Source organism: Pelophylax lessonae (assembly GCF_965119305.1).
Source record: "Pelophylax lessonae genome assembly, chromosome: 3".
In the NCBI taxonomy this organism is placed as follows: Eukaryota; Metazoa; Chordata; class Amphibia; order Anura; family Ranidae; genus Pelophylax; species Pelophylax lessonae.
This window is the reverse complement of record NC_138770.1, coordinates 46,912,624-46,938,311: the sequence shown is the minus strand read 5'-3', so window position 1 is coordinate 46,938,311 and position 25,688 is coordinate 46,912,624. Positions and strand designations below refer to the sequence as shown.

The following is a 25,688-nucleotide window of genomic DNA, read 5'->3' as shown; positions in this document are numbered from 1 at the left end:
CCTTTTTATCATTTCCCTTCTAATTCACAATTATGTGTCACCCCCGTGTCGGTCTATCACATAAAATCCCAATAAAATACATTTACGTTTTTGGTTGCAACATGACAAAAGGTGGAACATTTCAAGGGGTATGAATACTTTTTCAAGGCACTGTAAATGTTTGGGAAGCACTGGAGTGAGTGTCATTCCTCCTCAGAGAGAGTTCCATTCTCCTGGAGAGCCCAGGAGAGAGTTTTTGGAGAGAGAGGAGATTGCAGTTCGAGTCTCCGCAGGAGCTGGGTTAAGGGCCTGGGGAAGACTGCTAATGGAATATTTGCTGGAGGGAATTGTTTTTACCTCCCCCACTGAGGATCTACATTTGGATGCTTGATGCAACACAGCTCCAAGGACATTGTAAGTAAAGACCTTTAGGTGTGATTGTGCTAGAAGGGATCTAAGTGACAGAGGTTGCTAAATGGACTGGGGCAGCTCTGATCGAGTCCTAGATATACTGGCCATCCCCTGTTACCTCCAGGAAAGACTGCTGTAAGAAGATTAGTGAGATGTTTGTCGTCCCATTATTGCTATATATCATTTTAGAGTATCCTACAACCCTAAACCCTTCTCTTCAAGCAATAAATACTAAAAAGACAGACCCCCTAGACTGAGCCTGTATTGTCGGTATGCACGGATCTGTGCATGTGTGACTGGTAGACTCTGTACTAGTAAGGGTGAAACTAGCCAGGTTTTCAGAGACACCTTCAGGGGTAAGCTCTACATTCATAAAAGCCAAACCACCACTTCCCTCTCCTGCGCTGGAAGGTGGGCCTCAGGCAAAGAGGTTCTCAGGGCTTGGATGCTAGTCATCCAGAATAGCGCTTTCCTTGCTGCCCTCTCAAGACTGGGGATGTCTGGATAGGCTGAGAACAAGAAAAAACAGAGGGCGCACCAACCTAGAGCATTACCTCAGATAAAACGGCTTTAAAGTTTTTAACTTACTTTAATAAAGCCGTTTTATCTGAGGTAATTTGCAAGGTCAGTGTGCCCTCTATTTTTTCTTGTTCTCATTCATAAAAGCCAGTTCCAATGTGTCCTTCCATCTCTACATTAGGGGCCATTTCAATCATATAGAGCAGGGATCTTAAAACTACGGCCCTCCAGCTGTTGCGGAACTACACACCCCATGAGGCATTGTAAAACTCTGACATTCACAGACATGACTAGGCATGATGGGAATTGTAGTTCCTGAACAACTGGAGGGCCATAGTTTGAAGACCCCTGATATAGAGGATCAAAAAGGCCCAGTAAATAAACCTTCAGAGGGACTACTCAACAAAAAATGTAGGTTGTCTGTGGGGAGGATCTGTGTCCCCCCCATTGTTCACCGAGCCATACCTGGGTGGAACCACTAGAGTTTCCTGAGAGGGTACCTAGAAGAAGCATGTCTCCTTCAGGGGACACAGATCCCCCCTACAAGCACCCTGCTTTTTACTGTCAGGTAGACTATCTTTAAGTTTATCCACTGGGTCTTTCATGTCCTCCATTTGCTTGAAATGGTCCCTAATATAGTGATGGTGGGAACTGGCTTTTATCAAAAGCAACCTTTTTGGACATGATAATTTACATATTACTCTCGCTGTATGCCATGCTCCCTGTCATAAAGAATTAATGAGGACCCCAAAACTAGTTGACAATAGGGTTTAAATATGTGGTGGTGTTAGAAGGCTGGAAATGTAGTCTGCATAACACATAATGTTGGAATATATGCCTATATACCCAAATTCCATATAGTCTCTTTTGCGATGGATTATATTTAGGCTTACATGAATAAATAAACCTTTGGAATTTGTATCTGTAGAAATAATATGAAAAAAATGTGGTTGGAGATACAAAGACCCTCAAACACACGCCCAGCGCTAGCGGTCAACAGAAAATCCTCTAATGTTTGTTAAAATAAATAAATATGTTTTATAAAATAATCTGTGATAGCAGCTACTGTAAATAAACAGGAAAAAATAAACAAATGCAATATATACTGCAACGTTTGGAATAGCAGCACCAATCAGGAGCGAGCCATTGTTCTCCTAATAGCGCCGAGCAGCAGTACACTTCCGGGAACGTGTGCACCCAATTTCGTGGCATTTCCGGTTCGCGCGAGGCGAATGCCTATTCACCATTTTGCGAGTACAACATCCCAAACCTTTTTTTAAATGGTGTTCAGAGACAAATAAGATTTACTTGACATCTTTCATGTTTTACCTAGGCCAACAAAAAAGGAATTTTGAGATATTTCAGATTGGAATGTGTGATTCCAACTGGAAGATTTGAAAGGGCTCATGCAGTCAATGCATAGAAGTCTATGACCTAGTACTATAAGTCCTATTTTAATCGACTAAAATCTGCTATATATTTTTTTCGACTAAAATCTCAGGTACATTTTAGTCAAATAAAATCTAATGGGTTTAGATAAATTGTAATGCATTATTTAAGCATTATAATTTCCAAACGAATTATATATGAATTATGATAATATACTCCTGGAGTAAAAAAAATCTAATATCATTATTATTTGTGGACGCGATTTCTCATTGATCGTAGATAATGAGATACTTACCCTGAAGTTCACTTATTGGCTTGTAGGCATTTGTTGAAACATATATTCTGGGAACATGGGGAGGCAAGGGGTGGCAAGTGCCCCCCCCGACCTTAAAATGATGCCTTCCCTGGAAAAAGTTCTGCGGACGCCCATGTCTGGGAATGAACTGATTCATACACCTTCTGGCAGTCATCTAACTCAGTGGTCCTCAACTCCGGTCCCCGGGGCCCACTAACAGGCCAGGTTTGCAAGATAACTGAATTACATCACAGGTGATCTCATTTGCTGCTCAGTGATTGCAGTATTCTAGTCTGCATCTCCCCAAGTTAATACTTAAAATCTGGCCTGTTAGTGTGCCCTGTGGACCGGAGTTGAGGACCACTGTTCTAACTGATCCTTTTTTTGGGCTTCTACTCCAGTTCTCATTCTTGGGTGGATACCATGTATGGATATCAATATACATTGGGTTAACAACAATAATATTAATTATTTTTTTTAGAGAGATATGTATATTTACAGTATATCATATATATATCATATTCTCTATTTCAATATAGTGCTTTTCTTGTCTCATTTGGACCTATATATGGATCCTCTAATTTCCCCCGAACCCGGAAGAGACGCCGAGGGAATATGTCAGCTTCCTCAGCAGTGTCCGGGTCATGGCGTGGGCACTTCGTTCTAAAGTAATTATTTCATAATGTGCTAGTATGTGGTGCATACTAGAACATTATGCCCATGTCCTGCAGGATTTTTTTTTGTTTTGTTTTTTACACAGGGGATACAACTGCTTTAACCCTTTGATTGCCCCTGGGTTAACCCCCCTCCCTGCCAGTGCCATTATTACAGCAACAGTGTACATTTTTAGCACTGATTACTTTAGTAATGTCACTGGTTCCCCCCAAAAGTGTCAAAATAGTCAGTTAGGTGTCCGCTCTGTCGCAGTCCCACTAAAAAGCACTGATCACCGCCATTACTAGTAAAAAATTATAAATAAATAAAAATGACAAAAATCTTTCCTCTACTTTGTAGACGCAGTAACTTTTGCGCAAACCAATCAAAATACGCTTATTGAGATTTTTTTTTTTTTACCAAAAATATGTAGCAGAATACAAATTAGCCTAAAATTATGAAAAAAATTGATTTTTAATTTTTTTTTTATTGGCAGAAAGTGAAAAATATTGTTTTTGTTTTTTTTTTCAGATATGTCGCTCTTTTTTTGTTTATAGCGCAAAAAAATAAGAATTGCACAGGTGATCAAAAACCACCAAAAGAAAGCTCTGTTTGTGGGGAAAAAAGGACATCAATTTTATTTGGGTACAGCGTCGCATGACCGCGCAATTGTCCATTAAATTAACGCAGTGCCGAATCTCAAAAAATGGCCTGGTCATTAAGGGGGCAAATCCTTCTGGTCCAGAAGTGGATAAAGATGCAAGCTTTTGGGATAACTTAGATCTCTTCTTCAGGCTAAGAGCGTTTTAACCACTTGCCGGCTGTCTGCCGCAGATATACTGCAGCAGGCTAGTTTGGGTGCTCAGGAGCGCTCCTGGGGGCACGCACACGCCCAAATTAGCCAGCGGGGAAGCTGATCCATGGGGCCGGTGGCTGTTATTGGCGCCAGGCATCCGCGATCTCTCCGAAGTGGTTAAAAAATCCTTTACATATTTCAACTTAACTGAAAATAGCAGAACATTTTTGTAGATACAATCCATAAAGATTTCCCTCCAGCCATTATTGTTGATTGTTATGAATAGCCCCCCCCCCCCCCCCATTGGTGTCTGTCCTACCCTGCCTATATGTCAGTAAGAATGACAAAAGTAAAAAGGTCTCTCTTTGGTCTAGACCCCGTTGTTTGGCCCACAACATTCCAACCTATTGTAACTCACTTCCTAATAGCAGCTTGTGCAACCCTAGAATGGGCTTGGAAGGACCCACTTCCATGGACACTATGCTCTCTCATGCTTTCAATCAATGACCATTGTCATATGGAATTTCTCTTCACCAATTTAATCTCCAAAGCTGCATAGATATTGGAAGGAGGTCACTGCCACCATTGCCAATGTCTTTCAGGTACATATACAGACAAAATTATTCAGTGCTATGATCAGTAGAAATAGGAAAAGCTGCTGAACACCGGAATAGGTCAAACCTATCAATACCTAAAAAAGAACAATAATAAAATATGGTGCAGCGCTAAAATCATAAACACACATATACAATATGTAAAATATCAGTGTTGAATGTGTAATAATATTAAGAGTCCATCAAAGTCCTCAAAGGTATAGTAGATATCCAGTGCAGGAAAGATGAGTACAGGCACCACTTAAACGTGAATCCTTCACCATAGTGTGTTATAGCCTCTCACCTCCATCCTTCGATCACTAGGGGTCACTACGCCTTTAGGTACAATGAAGACAGCTGGATGACCACCGGTTAGCACAAGCTCTCCAAAACCACAGATGGACTCAGATATCGATCATCCTCGCTGACGAAGTCCCGCACACTGACGTAACGCGTACGGGGAAGGAGTCTGACGTCACCCACGGCGCTCCGATGTATCCGATGTATGCTACCAGCTTGTACATGCCCGCATTGAGCACTTTGATAGTGCCATTCATGTGAGTTGAACTATTTATGCTTTTAATAAAATTTGTGTTGAAATGGAGAGCATTAGATCTCTTTATATATTTTATAGGATGATCGATATCTGAGTCCATCTGTGGTTTTGGAGATCTTGTGCTGACCAGTGGTTATCCAGCTATCTTCATTGTACCTAAAGGTGTAGTGACCCCTAGTGATCGAAGGATGGAGGTGAGAGGCTATAACACACTATGGTGAAGGATTCACGTTTAAGTGTTGCCTGTACTCATCTTTCCTGCACTGGAGATCTACTATACCTTTGAGGACTTTGATGGACTCTTAATATTATTACACATTCAACAATATTGTATATGTGTGTTTATGATTTTATCGCTGCACCATATTTTATCATTGTTTCAGGTACATATACCAGAGGATCCAAAAATCTGCGTGCTGGGAATCCTTAGTGACCTACAGGTAGAGGATGCACCCAGGCAGGCCATAGCGAAGGCATTATTTCAAGCCCAAAAGGTAATACTTCGCCATTGGATTTCTGCAGACTCTCCTACCTCGAAGGAATAGTTAGTTCAAATGCGGGATACCCTCCGATTAGAAAAATGTATATATTACAGAGGCTTCTATGATAAATTCAATAAACAAGGGGCACCTTCGTTAGATACACCTGGTCTAGCACTAGTGGACTTGATTGTGGACCGGCTAGTAATTGGTAGAGGGTAATTACGAATTGGTTTTAGAGGTTACCCTTGGGTAATGGGGTGTGGGGTTATGGGCATATTTATGCAAGTCGTGTATCTGTTAATGGTTATGATTTATTATGTTTCTATGGATGTAATTCTTTTATGCTTTTAAATCCGTATGTTGTATTGTATTTTGACTGAGCTGGAGATTGTACTGCTGGCACAATTTTTCAACAATGGATGTAGATTGCTGTGCACCATACAGATTGTAATAAACCGTGATAAAAGCAGCTACACAAAAGATTCTGAAAAATCCAATGGACAAGTATATGGTAAAAGAGTAGCGCTAATCAAACAAATAAATCCACATAAAAGATATAACAAGCGAGATATCTAGGTTACATTAGACAAATTATAGTCCATATACAGTGGGTACGGAAAGTATTCAGACCCCCTTAAATTTTTCACTCTTTGTTATATTGCAGCCATTTGCTAAAATCATTTAAGTTCATTCTTCTTCCTCATGAATGTACACATAGCACCCCATACTGACAGAAAAACACAGAATTGTTGACATTGTTGCAGATTTATTAAAAAAGAAAAACTGAAATATCACATGGTCCTAAGTAATCAGACCCTTTGCTGTGACACTCATATATTTAACTCAGGTGCTTTCCATTTCTTCTGATCATCCTTGAGATGGTTCTACACCTTCATTTGAGTCCAGCTGTGTTTGATTATACTGATTAGGAAAGCCACACACCTGTCTATATAAGACCTTCCAGATCACAATGCATGTCAGAGCAAATGAGAATCATGAGGTCAAAGGAACTGCCTGAAGAGCTCAGAGACAGAATTGTGGCAAGGCACAGATCTGGCCAAGGTTACAAAAAGATTTCTGCTGCACTTAAGGTTCCTAAGAGCACAGTGGCCTCCATAATCCTCAAATGGAAGATGTTTGGGACGACCAGAACCCTTCCTAGAGCTGGCTGTCCGGCCAAACTGAGCTATCGGGGGAGAAGAGCCTTGGTGAGAGAGGTAAAGAAGAACCCAAAGATCACTGTGGCTGAGCTCCAGAGATGCAGTCAGGAGATGGGAGAAAGTTGTAGAAAGTCAACCATCACTGCAGCCCTCCACCAGTCGGGGCTTTATGGCAGAGTGGCCCGACGGAAGCCTCTCCTCAGTGTAAAACACATGAAAGCCCGCATGGAGTTTGCTAAAAAAAACACCTGAAGGACTCCAAAATGGTGAGAAATAAGATTCTCTGGTCTGATGAGACCAAAATAGAACTTTTTGGCCTTAATTCTAAGCGGTATGTGTGGAGAAAACCAGGCACTGCACATCACCTGTCCAATACAGTCCCAACAGTGAAGCATGGTGGTGGCAGCATCATGCTGTGGGGGTGTTTTTCAGCTACAGGGACAGGACGACTGGTTGCAATCGAGGGAAAGATGAATGCGGCCAAGTACAGGGATATCCTGGACAAAAACCTTCTCCAGAGTGCTCTGGACCTCAGACTGGGCCGAAGGTTTACCTTCCAACAAGACAATGACCCTAAGCACACAGCTAAAATAACGAAGGAGTGGCTTCACAACAACTCCGTGACTGTTCTTGAATGGCCCAGCCAGAGCCCTGACTTAAACCCAATTGAGCATCTCTGGAGAGACCTAAAAATGGCTGTCCACCAACGTTTACCATCCAACCTGACAGAACTGGAGAGGATCTGCAAGGAGGAATGGCAGAGAATCCCCAAATCCAGGTGTGAAAGACTTGTTGCATCTTTCCCAAAAAGATTCCTGGCTGTATTAGATCAAAAGGGGGCTTCTACTAAATACAAAGGGTCTGAATACTTAGGACCATGTGATATTTCAGTTTTTCTTTTTTAATAAATCTGCAACAATGTCAACAATTATGTGTTTTTCTGTCAGTATGGGGTGCTATGTGTACATTCATGAGGAAGAAGAATGAACTTAAATGATTTTAGCAAATGGCTGCAATATAACAAAGAGTGAAAAATTTAAGGGGGTCTGAATACTTTCCGTACCCACTGTAAGTTGTTAGATATCCCAAATAGTGAGTCCACACAGGCAATCCTAGAAGCCAAAGAGTGCAACAGATCCACCAGCAGAGGAAAGGTCTCCCAAACGCCCTTACAGGATCGATAGACCAAAAAGGTCATACACAGCAGAAGGCATAAGTCCGTCAGACCACTATCTAAAGCATGGGTGTCCATCCTTTTGGCTTCTCTGGGCCACATTGAGTGTAGAGTAATTTTCTTGGGCCGCATATAAAATATATACTTTAGTTAAGGTATATAAGTAAAATAACGGCACCGTGCCCTTCCCATGCTGCTGCGCCCCCCCCCCCAGCACTAATTTAACACAATTAGTGGATGATCCTAATTGGCAGCCTCTGCCTACAGTTAGTTGGAAGCCGCTGGGGCCATGCCTGCGACTTGACTTCTTTCCTCCCCAGCAAAAAAAATTGTCAGGGGGCAGTGGGCCGCATTGCCTGCGGTTCCGGGCCGCAGGTTGGACATGCCTGCTCTAAAGCACCATGTCCTCGGTAGCAGATCACCGCAAACCCCTTAATCTGCATCTACAATCCCACGGGAAACACAAAAGCAAGAGAAGCCTCTCATGGTGTAGTAATTCCGCCGTCCTCCACAACTGCGCATACGTCTGACCATCCACCAATAGAATCCACCCACGGCGGCCATCTTTATGGTTGGAAACGGAACTACACCGGTATTTTCACACACAGACATGCTGCTGCCACTCTGCAAAATCTTGAGTTACTCTCTTGTATTTTAATCAACCTAATAGGAATTACTACACGATGAGAGGCTTCTCTTGCTTTTGTGTTTCCCGTGGGAGTGTATATGCAGATTAAGGGGTTTGCGGTGAGCTACTACCGAGGACAAGGTGCTTCAGATCGTGGTCTGATGGACTTATACCTTCTGCTGTGTATGACCTTTTTGGTCTATCGATCCGGTAAGGGCATTTGGGAGACCTTTCCTCTGGTGGTGGATCTGTTGCACTCTTTGGCTTCTAGGATTGCCTGTGTGGACTCACTATTTGGGATATCTAACAACTTATATGGACTATAATTTGTCTAACCTTGATATCTCGCTTGTTATATCTTTTATGTGGATTTAGTTGTTTGATTAGCGCTACTCTTTTACCATATACAATTTTTCAATTGTTCATTCAATAAAATTTTATTTGAGAAAAAAAAAGGGGGGTTTAGTCTGCACACATTTGCAAATACATGCGTATGCTACAGACCCCATAAGGCACCCCATTTTCTGTAGTCCTAACTCTAAATTTTGAGAGCCTTCACAATGCAAACACATGCATTGTAATGGATAGGTAGAAAATGGGGTGCTTTGAGGAAGCCTGTAGCTTTCGCATATATTCCCAAATGTGTGCAGACTAATCCTCTGTTTTTAAAGCATATTGTTCGACAGGATAATTCGGTTGGTTGCAGGCTGGTTGGTAAGTTGAGCTTGGAAATTTCTTTGGTTTTGTTGGCATGCGTCGCCTTTCTAGTGCTCCTTGCTGTAGAAGCCAGTTATAGGTGAGGGCAGTGGCCATTTTTTTGTTCTGTGAAAATACTGGTGAGCCAACACACTGGACACCTTTGCTGCCATAGTGCTATGTGCTGGGTGTCCAGTGCATCCCTGTGCCCTTAAGGAGGGGTGGGCTCCCTCCAGGCTCACCTGGCCTCTACCTATCCATTATAATGCATGTGCTTCCACTCAAAATTTAGAGTTAGAGCTACAGAAAATGGAGTGCCTTGACAGGGCCTGCAGCTTATGCATGTATTTGCAAATTTGTGCTAACTTAACCCCTGTTTTTAACACATATTGTTAGACAGGATAATTTGGTTGGTTACAGGCCGGTCGGTAAGTTGAGCTTTGAAATTTCTTTGGTTTTGTTAGCCGGACTATAGTGCATGGCTTTTTTCCTTCCTACCTCGGAGTGAGTGGTGTATTTAGGTTTTGCTCTGCCCTAGACCTGACTAAAATTGTGCACCCCCTAAATTAAATATGACACACCCCTTCCTGTAAAGGCCACACCCCTTCCTGTTTATGACCCACCCTGTCTTCTGTAAACCAAAGACCACAACCACAGTCTATCAGTGCCCATCAGCGTAGCTTCATCAGTTCCCATAAGTTCAGCCTCATCAGTGCAGCCTCATCAGTGCAGCCTTATCAGTGCCACCTCATTACTGCCCATCAGTGCGGCCTCATCAGTGGCCATCAGTACAGCCCCATTAGTGGCCATCAGTGCAGCCTTATCAGTGCCCATTAGTACAGCCTGATGTTACAGGATTAGTAAGATTACTCCTTTCTTTTAAGATATTTGGACTTGTGTTTGATGTCATTGATTGCAATCATAGGATTGTTTCACTTATTTGTATAATAAATAGGAAGTCCATAGTCATTATACAAATAAGTAAAATAATCAGTGGCAGCTGACATGCCTGCCAAACCTAGGGGGCGGAGGAGGGTAGGCAGAGCATTAGGCTGCAGTGCCACACTTATTAGCATTGGCGGCCATTGGGCCAGTTGTATTAAGTGTGGTCGGCGGCCTGCGGTCTGTCCACATGTCCTCACCCGCCGGTATTTTCATACAGGCAGGTAGCAGTGTGACTGCTTTATGGGGGTGCCAGACTGATTTGCCTCCTGGACCCCGCCCTCTGGCCCAATTCACCCCATAAAACTGGCACTATAAAAAAGTGTAGCGGGAGCCAGGAGGAGGCTGTTTTTTTTTTTCAAGTGGGGAGCAGCTTTTTTTTTTTTGCTGCCCCCCTGAAAAAAGTGCCACCCTAGGCCTAGGCCTTGTTGGCCTAGGCCAGGATACAGCACTGCTTGGAGTACTAGGTGTTTTCACCTAATGGTGTTTCTGTTCCTCAATATATTCCATTAAAGAAAAATCCAAAGACCTGGAAACAAAACTGCAGAGTTTTTGCAAGAAAGTACTAGACTCTTTACCTCCCAGAAGTTAGCAATTAAATATTTTAAGTAAGCTCATTGATTCATCACTTACAGCAAACAAACTCTAACCTCCAACTCTTCATCTTGCAGTTAAACAATATAAGCTCACTTCGGCTTTGAGTGTTAAGCAGATCTTGATCAACTCCATCCGTTGAACTGAATGGCCATCATGGGGAGACTCCTTCAGATCCTCCTACTACTCTTACCACTGGATCCCAGTCATTCCACTCCTGGCTGCAGCCTCCAGGGTTGGCCAATGGATACCTTTTCACAATTAGGGGACATCCTGATTGGGGCTGTGTTTGTGGTTCACTCTGGATTTGTCTTCCAAGCACCAACCTTCCTGGAGAGGCCAAAGCCAGTTTTTTGCATGGGGTAAGTTCCTGGGGCAGTAAAAAACTAGCAGACTTGGTCTACAATTGTTTTATGTTCTTGATGATCTCATGTAAAAATAGTTCAGGAAAAGTTACCAATGGCTCTGATTGCACCAAACGCTCTGCTGTAAACCCACTCTGCCAATACTAAATGTTGTAGATTGGCAGCTAATATGATTATTACGCATATCTATGGCAGATGGTCAAATTTAATTGGACTTTTTCTATAATGTTGAAGCTTTTTCATAGCTTGTCTGTCATGGTCAGGAGTCAGGCTCATAGGCTAGCAGCTATAGCAGTAGAGAGGCTCCAACGGCACTACTGTTAGAAATCACAGGGCCCCCGTACAGCCTACCTAACAGCCCCCCACCAAAAATATCAAAACAATATTTTCACTAAAATACATTACAATCATTATTAGCGGACGCAAACTTAACTTACAAAATTGCTGCAAAATATTAAAGATAAAACTGCATTGAGTTTATAAACAAAGTTCTGTGTGTAAATGACTTCTTGGAGCTCATTCATGCAGGTGTTGTGCCCTGTACAGATTTTTTTTATTTTTTTTTTACATGGCTGGAGCTGTGTGCAGGCAGCCTATGTTACACTATGGGGATGCAGCAGCTGTATGAACACAGCCACAGGTCCTAATTTGTTGTGGATGCAGGTGTGTGGCCCCAAACACTGACAGCATGCATTCGGGACCACTCACCCACACCTGCACACCTATCAAATTAGGACCTGCAACTGTGTTCATACAGTCACTGCATCCTCATAGAGTAACAGGTGGCTCTAGCCGCACAAACAAACCACTCATTCCCACTGTATGGGTCAGAGGACCCATGTGAATGAGTCCTTCATTTTTTTTATTATTTTTTACAATTTATTTGAATTATTTTATTGCAGTTTTTACATTTTGTTAACAATTTTTTTATTTTTATTACATTTTTTTAATTTTTCTAAAATTACTATTTTTATTATTAGCTTTTTTTTACAGCGCTGTTGGGGAGTAGGGGTGATCGAACTTTTGAAAAGTTCGGTTCGACCAGAACACCCGAACTTCCCGAAAGTTCAGGTCCGGATTCCAGAACCCCATTGAAATCAATGGGACCCGAACTTCGGTAATCAAAAAACACAATTTTGAAGCCCTAAAACCCCATAAATGCCCCTAAAAAGTGCCTAGGGTTGTGGGTCATGCCCCAGGGACTATTAATCACACAAAAAAAAGTTCTTAAAAATTGTCGTTTTTGATAGATAAAAATTATGAGATTTCTTTGGATTTAGTGTCTGGGGGGTCTAAAACGTGTACCTGTGAAGTTTCAGCTCTGTAGCATGTCCAGAACCAGAAAAAAAAAGATAATTTGTCTTAGAATTTTTATTAGCGCAGGGATGTGGCTCCGCTCCTATTACACCTATATGTGTGTATGTGTATATATACATATATGTGTGTGTGTATATATACCCCTATACAGAAGTTCAGATGTTATGCCTGCCTCCAAAGACGCCCAAAAAATGCCCAATAAACACCTGCAACAACACACCTGGGCATTTTTGTTGCAGGCATTTATTGGGCATTTTTTGGGCGTCTTTGGAGGCAGGCATAACATCTGAACTTCTGTATAGGGGTATATATACACACACACATACATATATGTATATATACACATACACACATATATGTGTGAAAGTAGCGGAACCCCATCCATGCGCTAATGAAATTATTTACAGGGATGTGGCTCCGCTCCTATTACACCTATATGTGTGTATGTGTATATATACATATATGTGTGTGTGTATATATACCCCTATACAGAAGTTAAGATGTTATGCCTGCCTCCAAAGACGCCCAAAAAATGCCCAATAAACGCCTGCAACAAAAACGTCCAGATGTAACAGGAGCGGAGCCACAACCTTGTTCTACTGCAATTCTAAGACAAACAATCTTTTTCTTATAGCGGTCACCCTGACATGGATGAGTTCTGTCACCCTGGCATAGCAGTCAGAGTCAGTTCACCCTAAACTACATTATGTTCACCCTGACACTTAACACTTTCCCTACAGAAACTAGATTTTTGAATCTAACTATAGTTGTATATAGTACCCTAACTACACTGCATATCCCTTTCCTCACACTAATAATTGCTAAATGACACTTTTGCAGCAGGAGTAACAGAAATGCTTCCACTCTCTTCCACAGCCCCTGTATTACAGTGCTAGCAATTTGGCGGGGCTATCTTATATACTGGGGGGCGTATTCACTACCGATTGGCCTCTGGACCCCCTAGTCACTCCAATCACATTCCTAGCATCCTCCTGCCCCCTCCATTGGCCTTTACTGATGTTTCTGGTCCAATCACGGGCTTTTAAAGCCCAGTTCCTGTCCCATTGCATTTTGGTTGGTTCTGGTTGCCGAATTCCGAACTTTTTCCGCAAAAAGTTTGGAATTCGGACTAATTCCGAACAGTCAATGTTCGGGTCGAACCGATGGTCGACCCGAACCGTTCGATCATCCCTATTGGGGAGCTTTGATGAATTATCCGGGGCCTAAACAGACCCCTGACATCTCACATTTGAGATGAGAAATGAGGAAACAGATTCTTTAATGACATATTTACTGGCCCCTTTCCCCACTCTTTATCTTGAGCATCCATCTGTGTACTCGCAGCAGCCAGCAGGAGAGGGAAGCTGGCGCACAGTGCACAGCAGGAAAAATCAGAAGTGGGTTGGACAAGGAGGGGGATTGGTGCAGCGGGGGGTGCAATTACAGAACATTGCCCTGTGTGTCTCTCCCTGCAGTAGCTGAAAGCCAGCAGGAGGGAGAGGGGGAGAAACTGCTTTTTAGCTACTGCAGAGATCCGCACAGGGCATCGTTCTTGTAATTGCCCTCCTTATCCTGTCCGGGCCCTCATGTGTGCCTGGGCCTCATACAGGAGGACCAGTGGTACCCCCTTATCAGAGGCCCTGGGCTCCCACCAACCAGCTTGATAAGTGCAGTAGTAGGTCACCTTGGCGGATGACACGGGCTAATCTGAGATGCAAAGTCTAAGCACTAACCAGTTATCACCAGAGCACCTGATGGTGGAAATAGACATTGCTGCATGTTAGTTCCAGCCAGGCCTGCCTCACCAGGAGTTGAGCAAGCCAAAGTCCAATAGCAAATATAGCAGGTAGGGATCAAGCAGAAGCATAGTCAGTGAAAAAGCCAAAGGTCAGTAACAAGTGGTAGCAGAGATAGGGATGGCAACAGGAGTGACAAGAGTGAGATATCGGCTGGAGAGAGCACAATAATCTGGCAAACAGGAAGTGCAATGGTTAAAATGCATAACCAAGGCACAAGGCAGGATTATCTAATGGACCAGCATTTCAGATGGCTTAGCAAGAAGAGACATCACCAGACACAGCAGCGATTGCAGGGTCAGACCGAGGTCCTGACATTGTCAAGCCACTTCTTCAGTTCTAATGAGTTTCAGGAAGATATTTCACCATTTAAATCCCCACGCTTAGGACACCTTAATCTAATCATCCTTTAAATGTATAAATGTTGATTGTCAATGTGCAGGTTGGGAGTTGTGAAAGATGTGTTACCATCCTGTCCTAGTTTATTAACCCTATTGTTGGTGTCAGCGAGCTTGCTTAGTAGGCGGTTCCTCAATTTATGTAGCTAAAGGTGTAATTGTTGACAAATTGCTTTGGTAAAGACATTAAAACAGCATTATATGTGGAAGAAAGATGGTGATGAAGGACCCCACCCCTGTTCACAGATGGGTTATTCCATTTTGATATACAGTAGATGTGCTCTTTCATAGCTCTTACATTTCAGTTGCCCTCTTTGTCCAAAATGTATTGTAAACTCCACTGTCCTAAACAGGATGTCTATTTTCTTTTAGGTGTAGGAATACTGCCGAGCCTGGGCCTGTAGAATTTTTTTTTCAGTTAAGACTCAGCAGTCTTCCTAAATCTCGGTTCACACTAGGTCGCTCCGATTTAGGGGGCGACCTGTGAAGTCGCGTGTAGCGCGACTTCGGCGCGACTTGTACGGACTTCATAAAATGAATGTCTATGCAAGTCGCCTCCAGGTCGCCTCGAAGTAGTACAGGCGTTTTAAATGCTTTTCAGTATCGAGGAGGGGTTTGGGGTCTTTTAGACCCCCAGATCCCTCATCAAGGAGTACCTTTTGAAAAAAAAAAAATAAAAAATATATATATTTTTTTTACATGTCCGAAAATATCGGCCGATACCGATATCCGATGACCAAAATATCGGTATCGGAAAAAAACGATATTGGTCGATCACTAATTTTTAATATCCACATTTTGATATGGGTTTAATCTTGATTGATTCCAATAACGACTTACCATACCTTGGATACCAAAGAAGCTCAAACAATTATTTATTCATTAACAAACCTGACAAGTGAATGGCCGGAGAACACTGACCATGTTCTCTCATCTTGTATAGGTTCCATATTCGTTACTATAGGGACGTTCTTGGCCTCATGTTTGCAGTGGATGAAATTAACAATTCTCCAGAGCTCCTGCCTAATATCACTCTTGGCTTCAGTCTCCTGGATTCCTGTATGTCAGAGCTGCGGGCTGTTGGAGGAGTTCTGTCTCTGCTGTCAGGACTTGGAAACCCCTTTCCGGGATATGGTTGTCATAAGCCATCAGTCATGATCGGGATTATAGCTGAACGGTTTTCCGCCTTATCTCTTCCTATTGCCCAAATACTTGGTGCCCTTCACTATCCACAGGTATTCAAATATTATACATTTCGTGAAAATTAAAAAATTATGTTTCAAGAGATCCTGTCTAGAACCTGGAATGTTAAAACTGAGCACTTAGTGAAAAAGATCCCTAAGTAGAAAATATTAGATCCAGAGATGTAAGAAGCAAAAGTTAGAGGCAAATCTTAACATTTGTGTATATAGTAACTAAGATGGTCAGTATATCAAGCAAGCAGTCACCACATACTGAATAGATATATTAAAGAAACAAAAAAGGCACTGTGGACTTTAACCACTTTACCACCGGAGGATTTTGCTGTCTTACGTCCAGGCCACTTTTTGCGATTCGGCACTGTGCAACTTTAACTGACTGATGCCGTACCCAAACTAAATTTACGTCCTTTTTTCCCACAAACAGAGCTTTATTTTGATGGTATTTGATCACCTGTGCGATTTTTACTTTTTGCGCTATAAACAAAAAAAGAGCGTAAATTTTGAAAAAATAACAATATTTTTCACATTTTTTTATATGAAATTTCCCCCCCCAAAAAAATGTAAAAATCAAAATTTTTTTACATTTTTGGCCAATTTGTTATCTGCTACCTATGTTTGGTAAAAAAAAATCACAATAAGCGTATTTTGATAGGTTTGCGCAAAAGTTATTGCGTTTACTAACTAAGGGAAAGATTTCTGTCATTTTTGGTGTTTTTTTTTTTAACGAGTAATGGCGGCGATCTGCGATTTTTTTTTGCGGGACTTCGACATTGCGGCGGGCATATTGGACCCTTGACTGACATTTTTGACACTTTTGGGGGTACCAGTGACATTACTGCAGTAATCAGTGCTATACATATGCACTGTTACTGTAAAAATGACACTGGCAGGGAAGGGGTTAATTTTATTGGAGAGGGAGGGGTTAATATATGCCTGGTGCTTACTAACGTGTGTGGGGGGAGGTGACTATGCTGAACCCTGCAATCTGTCACTGTCTGTCACTTAGGAGATCCGCCCGCTTTGTTTACACAAGCGGGAGGATCTCCAAACTCGATTCCCCGACGATCGGGGAAGATCAGAGGCGATCGCCGCCGCTCCTCCTCTGGCCTGACTCCCGCTGTGACTGAATACAGCGGGAGCGAGCCTTTGGCGGCGCGCGAGCACCGCCCACAAGGGGAGGAATCGAGCGACGTAGGTCTACGTCGCTGGACGGGAACGAGCCACTGTGCCGCAGTAGAGGCACAGTGAGCGGGGCTAAAGTGGTTAAAGAAGCTGGAAGGACTAACAAGCTAAAAATACTTAATTTACATTGACACTACCCAGCCACTTTATTAGGTCCACCTTGGTAGAACCAGATTGGACTCCCTTTTGCTTCAAATCTGCTTAATTCTTTGTGGCATAGATTCAGCAAGGTGTTGGAAGCATTTCTCACAGATTTTGGTCCATAGTGACATGATAGCATCACGCAGTCGCTGCAGATTTGTCGGCTGCACATTCATGATGGGAATCTCCACCACATCCCAAAGGTTCTCTATTGGATTGAGATCTGGTGACTGTGGAGGTCATTGGAGTACAGTGACCTCATTGTCATGTTCAAGAAACCAGTGGTGAGATGATTGGAGCTTTGTGACATGGTGTATTATCCTGCTGGAAGGAGCCATCAGAAGATGGGTACACTGTAGTCATAAAGGGATGGACATGGTCAGCAACAATACTATGGTAGGCCGTGGCATTTAAACGATGCTCAATTGGTACTAAGGGGCCAAAAGTGTGCCAAGTAAATATCCCCCACCCCATTATACTACCACCACCAGCCTGAACCGTTGATACAAGGCAGGATGGATCCATGACTTTATGTTGTTTATGCCAAATTCTGACCCTACCATCTGAATGTTGCAGCTGAAATCAAGACTCATCAGACCAGGCAACGTTTTGTCCAATCTTCTATTGTCCAATTTTGGTGAGCCTTTGTGAATTGTAGCCTCAGTTTCCTGTTCTTAGCTGACAGGAGTGGCACTCGGTGTGGTCTTCTGCTGCTATAGCCCATCTGCTTCAAGTTTCGATGTCTTGTACATTCAGAGATGGTATTCTGCATACCTTGGTTGTAACAAGTGGTTATTTGAGTTACTGTTGCCTTTCTATCATCTCAATTCAGTCTGCCCATTCTCCTCTGACCTCTGACATCAACAAGGCATTTTCCTCCTCACAACTGCCGCTCACTGGATATTTTCTCTTTTTCGGACCATTCTCAGTAAACCCGAGAGATGGTTGTGTGTGAAAATCCCAGTAGATCAGCAGTTTTTGAAATACTCAGATCAGCCTGTCTGCCACCAACAACCATGCCACGCTCAAAGTCACTTAAATCCCCTTCCTTACCTGTTCTAATGCTCGGTTTAAACTTCATCAAGTCATCTTCATCATGTTTAGATACCTAAATGCATGGAGTTGCTGACATGTGATTGGCCGATTAGCAATTTGAGTTACCAAGCATCAGAACAGGTGTACCTAATAAAGTGGCCGGTGAGTGTAGTTATCCAATAAAACCCTGTATACATCATTAAAAATGAACATTGGACCCATTGCGGGATTTCTATTTGCTATATTGCACGCTACTCAAGGTGCGTAGAGGCACAGAAAGAGCCGTAGGAGGACCCCCTACCTACATTGGGAGAACTTATATCATATGTTTTATGAGTAACCTTGGGTGGGGTTCAATATAGCAAATGTTGATGGTAAGCTCCTTATATCCTGCAGGCGTTCTGTTAATTTTTAAAGTCTAACAACAATGTATCTATTATTTCTTTCCTAGATCAGTCATGGGGCAACCCTATCAGCCCTTAGCAATAAAATACATTTTCCTTCTTTCTTCCGTACCATGCCCAGCAACATCTATCAGAATATTGCTCTCACTCATCTGGTTGGTCAGTTTGGTTGGACTTGGGTTGGAATGTTGGTGGTGGACAATGATGTTGGACAGCAGGGTGCCCAGGTTATACGAGCTGGGATAGAGAGAAATGGAGGCTGTATTGCTTTTCTGGAGAAGATCCATCTAAGTTATTCAGCCCAGCAGATCAAGAGGGTGGTGAATGTTATAAAAGGAAGTTCCATCAATGTTATTGTTCTCCACAGCCCAGAGGTCCATATGATCGCCCTGCTAGATGCCATGTTTGATACTGGAGAGACTGGGAAAGTTTTCATCTCTTCCGCTTCCTTTGGACTCACACCAGGACTCTTTTCCAAAAAAGCCTGGAAGGTTCTAAATGGGACTATTGGCCTTATTCCTCGTACCGGCACCATGCCAGGGTTTGATCAATTTCTCTTAAACCTTCACCCAAATGGTAGCTCAATGTATCCATTTATTAGGCTTCTCTGGGAAAAGGCTTTTAATTGCTCATGGCATGATGGCACTGCCAAGGTTGAAAGGTCCTCTACAATGCAGGAAGACAAGACCTGCACTGGGAAAGAAGAGTTTGGAAACCAAACTGTCCAGTTGTTTGAGACAAATGACCTTAGCTTTACTTATCACACCTATCTGGCTGTTTATGCCTATGCACATGCTCTGCATTCACTTCTTGGCTACCAAGTTGGGTCAAATGGTTTGATTAATAACAGAACCTATGCAAATATTAATTATGCTCAACCACAAAAGGTGAGTTAAGGATGTTTTGGTTGTACCACCTAGAACTTTTCCTTTTTCTGTAGGTCTGCCCAGTAAGAATGTGTTGGAGATACAACAACTTTAAAGCTTAGCCTATTACAGATTAACTGCAGTTCACAAATAGGACACTAGATGTCACTAATGCTCAGTGATATGCTATGCATTTCTATGATGTGTTGTAATTTCCTGTACACTGTACTGAACTTGTTGGTTATCTCTTCCTTTCTGTTGTTCTTATTACAATGAGGTGACATCTTTGATTTCTGTGTTATGTTCCAATAAAGAAGCCAGTTCCTGTTACTCCACAATGTCTGATCTGAATGGACTCCGCTGCACCCAGTGATCACACTCTGCAACAGAATGCTCTTCTTTTTTCTTTTGAAGTGTGTAGTGTTAAATCTGATGTTCCCATGGTATGCCAGCAATTTATGCCCAGAAATGATTAATTATCTAATCAAGCTTAAATGAAGAACAAAATTCAAATTCGCCCCCAACACCTGTGTAGTACCCTTTTAGGTAGGTGCTAAAAGAGAGAATATAGTTTCCGGATGTTTTCTGCTTATCAGAGAGATTTCCAGGTAAATATATTTTGCTCTCTGCCTACCAGAGAGCAGGATCTGCTAGTGAGGTCTCCTCGTGATGCCCAGGGGCATCTCAGTTTGTCTGAAATGTTTCATACTGGTCCAATAGGGAGGCATATTGGACAGTGGGAGGAAACCTGACAAATGAGTTCACAGGCATTTAGTACAGCCCTGGTGATTGGCAGAGGAAAGTGACTTGGTGCATGCTGGGATACTGTATAAATGGCAAGGGCATATGTTCTTGGGGGTCTTTCAGCTGGAGAACGGGTTCCCAGAGGAAAGGGCGAATGCCTCTCCTCTGCAGAAGCTGCCATGCGGCCTCAGGTTGTCAACCTGAGGGCCGGAGAGTTAGTGAGGAGCTGAACTCAGATGTCCTTCAGAGCTGACGGGAAGGGAGACACTGGAGAGGATCTGATTCTGCCGATGGTGGCAGAGCAGACAGCAGTGACTGACAGGCACTAGCTTTCAGCTCAGGGAGCTCTGGGAACCGAGCAAATCGCAGTCTTAGAGCCAGTGGAGGAAAGATGTTCATATGACATCCTGCAGAACAAGACGCCTGTGTGCGCCCCATCCCCTGGGGCACGCAGCGTGGTGATCTGTGGTGCGGTGAATTTCTCAGACACACCGCAACTTCAATCAAAGTAGAGAGCCTTTGACATAGGCTCTTTACCATGTTATCAGCTGTGTTCAATCACAGATGATCACAGTGTAAATAGGAAATGCCGGTTATCAGCATTCCTCTACTCACACTGACAGCGTGTGAGTAGAGCAGAGCTGAGAGGGGGCTTTCCTCACAGGGGGGATCTGCACTGATCATCAATGCAATGATTATCAGTACAGCTCCATTAGTGATGCCTGCCAGTGCCCACCAGTGATGCCAATCAGTCCCAATCAGTGCTGCCTTTAAGTGCCCATCAGCGATGCCTGTCAGTGCCCATCACAGCCACCCATCAGTTCTCATAAGTGCCGCCTATCAGGGCCCACCATTGCTGCCTTTCAGTGCCCATCAAGGATTGTCGATCGGTGCTGGCTATCAGTGCCTATCAGTACCCATGAGTTCTGCCTATCAGTGCCACCTATCAGTGCCCATCAGTGCTACATATCAGTGCCACCTATCAGTGCCCATCAGTGCTGCATATCAGTGCCATCTATCAGTTCCCATCAGTGCCACCCATCAGTGCCCATCAGTGCCACCTATCAGTGCCCATCAATGCCATCTTTCAGTGTCCATAAAGGCTGCCCATAAATGCTGCCTATCAGTGCCCATCAGTTCTGCCTATCAGTGCCACCTATCAGTGCCCATCAGTGCTGCATATCAGTACCGTCTATTAGTGCCAATCAGTGCTGCATATTAGTGCCTCCTCATCAGTGCCACCTCATTAGTGCCCATCATTTCAGCCTATCATTTCCCGTCAGGGCAGCCTCAACAGCCCATATCAGTGAAGGAGAAAACCAAAATGTTATAACAGAAACAGAAAAACTTTTTATTTTTGTTTACCAAAAAATAAAAAACCCAGTGGTGATTAAATACCACCAAAAGAAACCTTTATCTGTCTTAAAGACAATGATAAAAATGTTGTTTGGGTACAGCGTTGCATGACCACACAATTGTCATTCCAAGCATGACATTGCCGAAAGCTGAAAACTGACCTAGGCAGGAAGGGGGTGAAAGTGCCCGGTACTGAAGTCAGGGCTGCTGTTAGAAATCGCGGGGCCCCGTACAGACTACCTGGCAGGGCCCCCCCAAGAAAATATTAAAGATATATTTAGCTAAAATTACAACAAAATCACTATTATCAGACACAAATATAACATAACTCGCATAATTCCTGCTAAATCTAAAAAAAAACTATGTTAAATAAAAAGATGAGATGAGAAAAATATACAGGCTGGGCAGTTGGAGCTCAGTGATCAGAGAGACAGAGAGAGAGAAACAAAGTTACAAATAAACTCCTGAGCAGAGATAAGTGCTGGGAGAGGGGCACACACAAGGGAGGGGGATTAGTGAGGGACGACTGTCTCTTTCTCTACAGATAAAAGCTGATAGCAGGGAGAGGGACAAATCAGATTCAGGTGCTGGAGGAAAATTTGAATCTTGAATTTGTTGTCCATCACTAATCCCCCTCTCTGTGTGGGCCCCCCTGTGTGCTCTGGGCCCCTACAAGAGGGCTGGTGGTCCCCCCCCCCTATCAGCGGCCCTGACTGAAGTGATTAACCACTTTACCACTAGAGGATTTTGCTGTCTTACATCTGGGCCACTTTTTGCGATTCGGCGCTGTGCGAATTTAACTGACAATTGCGCGGTCGTGCGACGCCGTACCCAAACAAAATTTACGTCCTTTTTTTCCCACAAACAGAGCTTTCTTTTGGTGGTATTTGATCACCTGTGCGATTTTTACTTTTTGCACTATAAACAAAAAAAGAGCGTAAATTTTGAAAAAAACAACAATATTTTTCACATTTTTTTATATGAAATTCCCCCCAAAAAAATGTAAAAATCAAAATTTTTTAACATTTTCAGCCAATTTGTTTTATGCTACATATGTTTGGTAAAAAAAAATCGCAAAAAGCGTATTTTGATTGGTTTGCGCAAAAGTTATCGCGTTTACTAACAAAGGGAAAGATTTTTGTCATTTTTGTTGGTTTTTTTTAAACGCGTAATGGCGGCGATCTGCCATTTTTTTTGTGGTACTGCGACATTGCGGGGGACAGATCGGACCCTTGACTGACATTTTTGACACTTTTGGGGTTACCAGTGACATTTCTACAGTAATCAGTGCTATATATATGCACTGTTACTGTAAAATTACACTGGTAGTGAAGGGGTTAACTTTTTTTGAGAGGGAGGGGCTATGTGTGTCCCTAGGGGCGTGATTCTAACTGTGATTGGCTGTGGCTTGAGATGTATGAACAGTGATCAACGGTTCTACATAGTAGAACCGTATGATCATCATTCATACACCGGGGAGAATGACAGGCGGCTTGTTTACATTAGCCGCCTGCCTTTCTCCCTCTCCCCCGCCGATCGCCATCGGGTCCGCCAGTCACACGCACGGGGGGGGTCCGTGACCACTCGGGAGTGGGAGCGTACCTCCGGGCTCGCTCCCTAGACCCTCACAGGCTAGCGACGTAGACCTACATCACTCTGCCTGTGAGGGGCTGACCGCCGCAGTAAATAGTCGTGCGGCGGTCGGCAAGTGGCTAGGGAGTGCCTACTGGGCATATACCCAGATGCTGATATGAATAAATTCCCTACCATATTTTTGCAGGAGACATTGTTTATGGCTAGGAAGCTAATCGCCAGAAACTGGATGAGGAATCACCCCCCCCCCCCCTACTTTTGGGAATTGGCTGATAGAGGTCAATAATGTCCTTCCCTTTTACAGACTTTTGTACAAGCACAGAGGCTGTCCCCTCAAATTTGGCAAGATCTGGGATAGATGGGTGCAATGTCCCGACAAGAACTTATAGTACTGCAGTCACCTACCTCGTTGTTTATCTGTTGTTCCCTTGGGAAACTGGTATAGCCGTTCTTGCATACACATTGTTGATCTCTGTATTGCTGTTCACTCTTTTGTTCTTATACAGTTTTTATTTCTATTATTACCTTTTTGCAATTTTTGTATTGTACCGAAAATTTAATAAAACTGTTTTCAAAAAAAGAAAGAAAGAGGAAGTGATTAGAGGAGTCAAGGGAAAGGGCATGGGCAGAGAATAAGGTGGTAACTATGGTGGAACTAGCAGAGTTGTATAAAGTACTCGAAACCCCTACTTGAGTAAAAGTACAAGTGCTCGATCAAAAAGTGACTTGAGTAGAAGTGGAAGTGCTCGATCAAAAAGTGACTTGAGTAGAAGTACTAAAGTATTCAACATTTTTTGTACTTAAAGAGGTTGTACACCGAGAATTTTTTTTTTCTCTTCTTTAAATCCTGAAAGAGAAACCCATAATGAGCTAGTATGCATCGCATACTAGCTCATTATGAAATACTTACCTTAGAACGAGCCCCCGCCGTGCCGTCCGCTTACCTGTATGACGGGCGACATGTATAGTCGCCCGTCTTCCGGGATCGCGGCATCCGGCCATCTGATTGGCCGGAGCCGCGGTGACGTCACTCCCGCGCACGCGCGCGGGAGCCGACGGTCACGGCACGGGGCTCTGAAGGAACGGCACGATCTGCCATTCCTTCAGAGCGCATGCGCCAGTGACATCACTGGCTGCATTAAAGGTAAATATCTCCTAAACGGTGCATGTTTAGGAGATATTTACAGTACCTATAGGTAAGCCTTAATATAGGCTTACCTATAGGTACAACTTCCTGAGGAGGGTTTACTTCCTCTTTAAGCATTGCAAGTAGTTTTTTTAAAAATTTTGCTACTCAAGTACTGAAAGTAAAAGTACCAGTAGTTTTGAAAAAAAAATTTTGCTACTCAAGTACTGAAAGTAAAAGTACAAGTACTGTGTTATGTAGTTATTAAAGAAAGAAGTCAAAAGTTTGAACATCATATTGTTTTTTATTATTTCAAATGCAGCTTTTATTTATACATACAGTAGAATTTAGGCCCCGTTCACACTGGGGCGATCCGACTTCCCGGGGCGACCTCCGAGGTTGCGGTGCGAGCAGCGTGCCGCGACCTCGGAGCGGCCGGCAAGGACTTCATAACATTGAAGTCTATGACGGTCGCTCCGGGTCGCCCCAAAGAAGCTCTGGACCCTTTTTCTAAGTCGGAGCAACTTGTGTCGCTCTTATTAGAACGGGTTCGCAGCTTCCCTATGGAAGGCGACCTACGGCGACCTGTGAGGCGACCAGGTCGCCTCACAGGTCGCCCCAGTGTGAACGGGGACTTATTTTCGTATGCGCTGATAATACACATGTTTTGAGCTTCATGAAACCTGCCATCTACTGTTCTGGCATGTGGTGATTTTTATAATTGTAACGAGTAACTATGCAGCACAAAAAAAAAATATCGGAGTAGAAGTATTGAAATCATTGAAAAAATGTAGTGAAGTAAAAGTGGAAGTAGGAGAAAAAAATTCTACTCTAGGAAAGTACAGATACCGCCTTTCCGTACTTAAGTACAGTAGTGAAGTAGTTCTACTTTTTACTATACATCTCTGGGAACTAGGCTACTTCATTCTTTCACTCATGGGGGCACTTAGGGTGGCCTAGTATGTGGTAGAACCAGAAAACACATTTTAACCAATTTTTGCACTGTTGTTACAAAATACCTTAGGTGTTCCGTTACCTGAAGAAAACCGATTTCTACACCAAGTCTGGGGAGGTGATGAAGTTTAATTCTGAGGGGGACCTTCCTAATTCTTATGAAATAATGAATATCCAGATCCTTAGCAATAGCTTTAACTTGGTGAAAGTGGGGAGGATTGACCCACGGGCCAAACCAGAAGAGATGGTCAGCCTGAATATTAGCACCATCCTGTGGAATGACCACTTCTTACAGGTAACTGATTCTGACATTACACAAGTGAGCTTGTTGGATTTTGCAA

The 25,688-nt window shown here is 43.1% G+C and overlaps 1 protein-coding gene across 1 annotated transcript in view; it reads left to right on the top strand.

Moving 5' to 3' along the window:
* Positions 1-454: 454 nt before the first annotated feature.
* The window catches only part of LOC309550068 (extracellular calcium-sensing receptor-like), a gene marked incomplete at both ends in the record, with an annotated part of 61,834 nt that continues 36,600 nt past the window's right edge, over positions 455-25,688 (top strand). Inside the window, 4 exons of the mRNA XM_082250534.1 lie at positions 455-525; positions 15,688-15,979; positions 18,756-19,595; positions 25,418-25,642. Of these exons, the coding sequence (XP_082106660.1) occupies positions 455-525; positions 15,688-15,979; positions 18,756-19,595; positions 25,418-25,642 (1,428 nt within the window). The remainder of the gene's footprint in view (positions 526-15,687; positions 15,980-18,755; positions 19,596-25,417; positions 25,643-25,688) is intronic.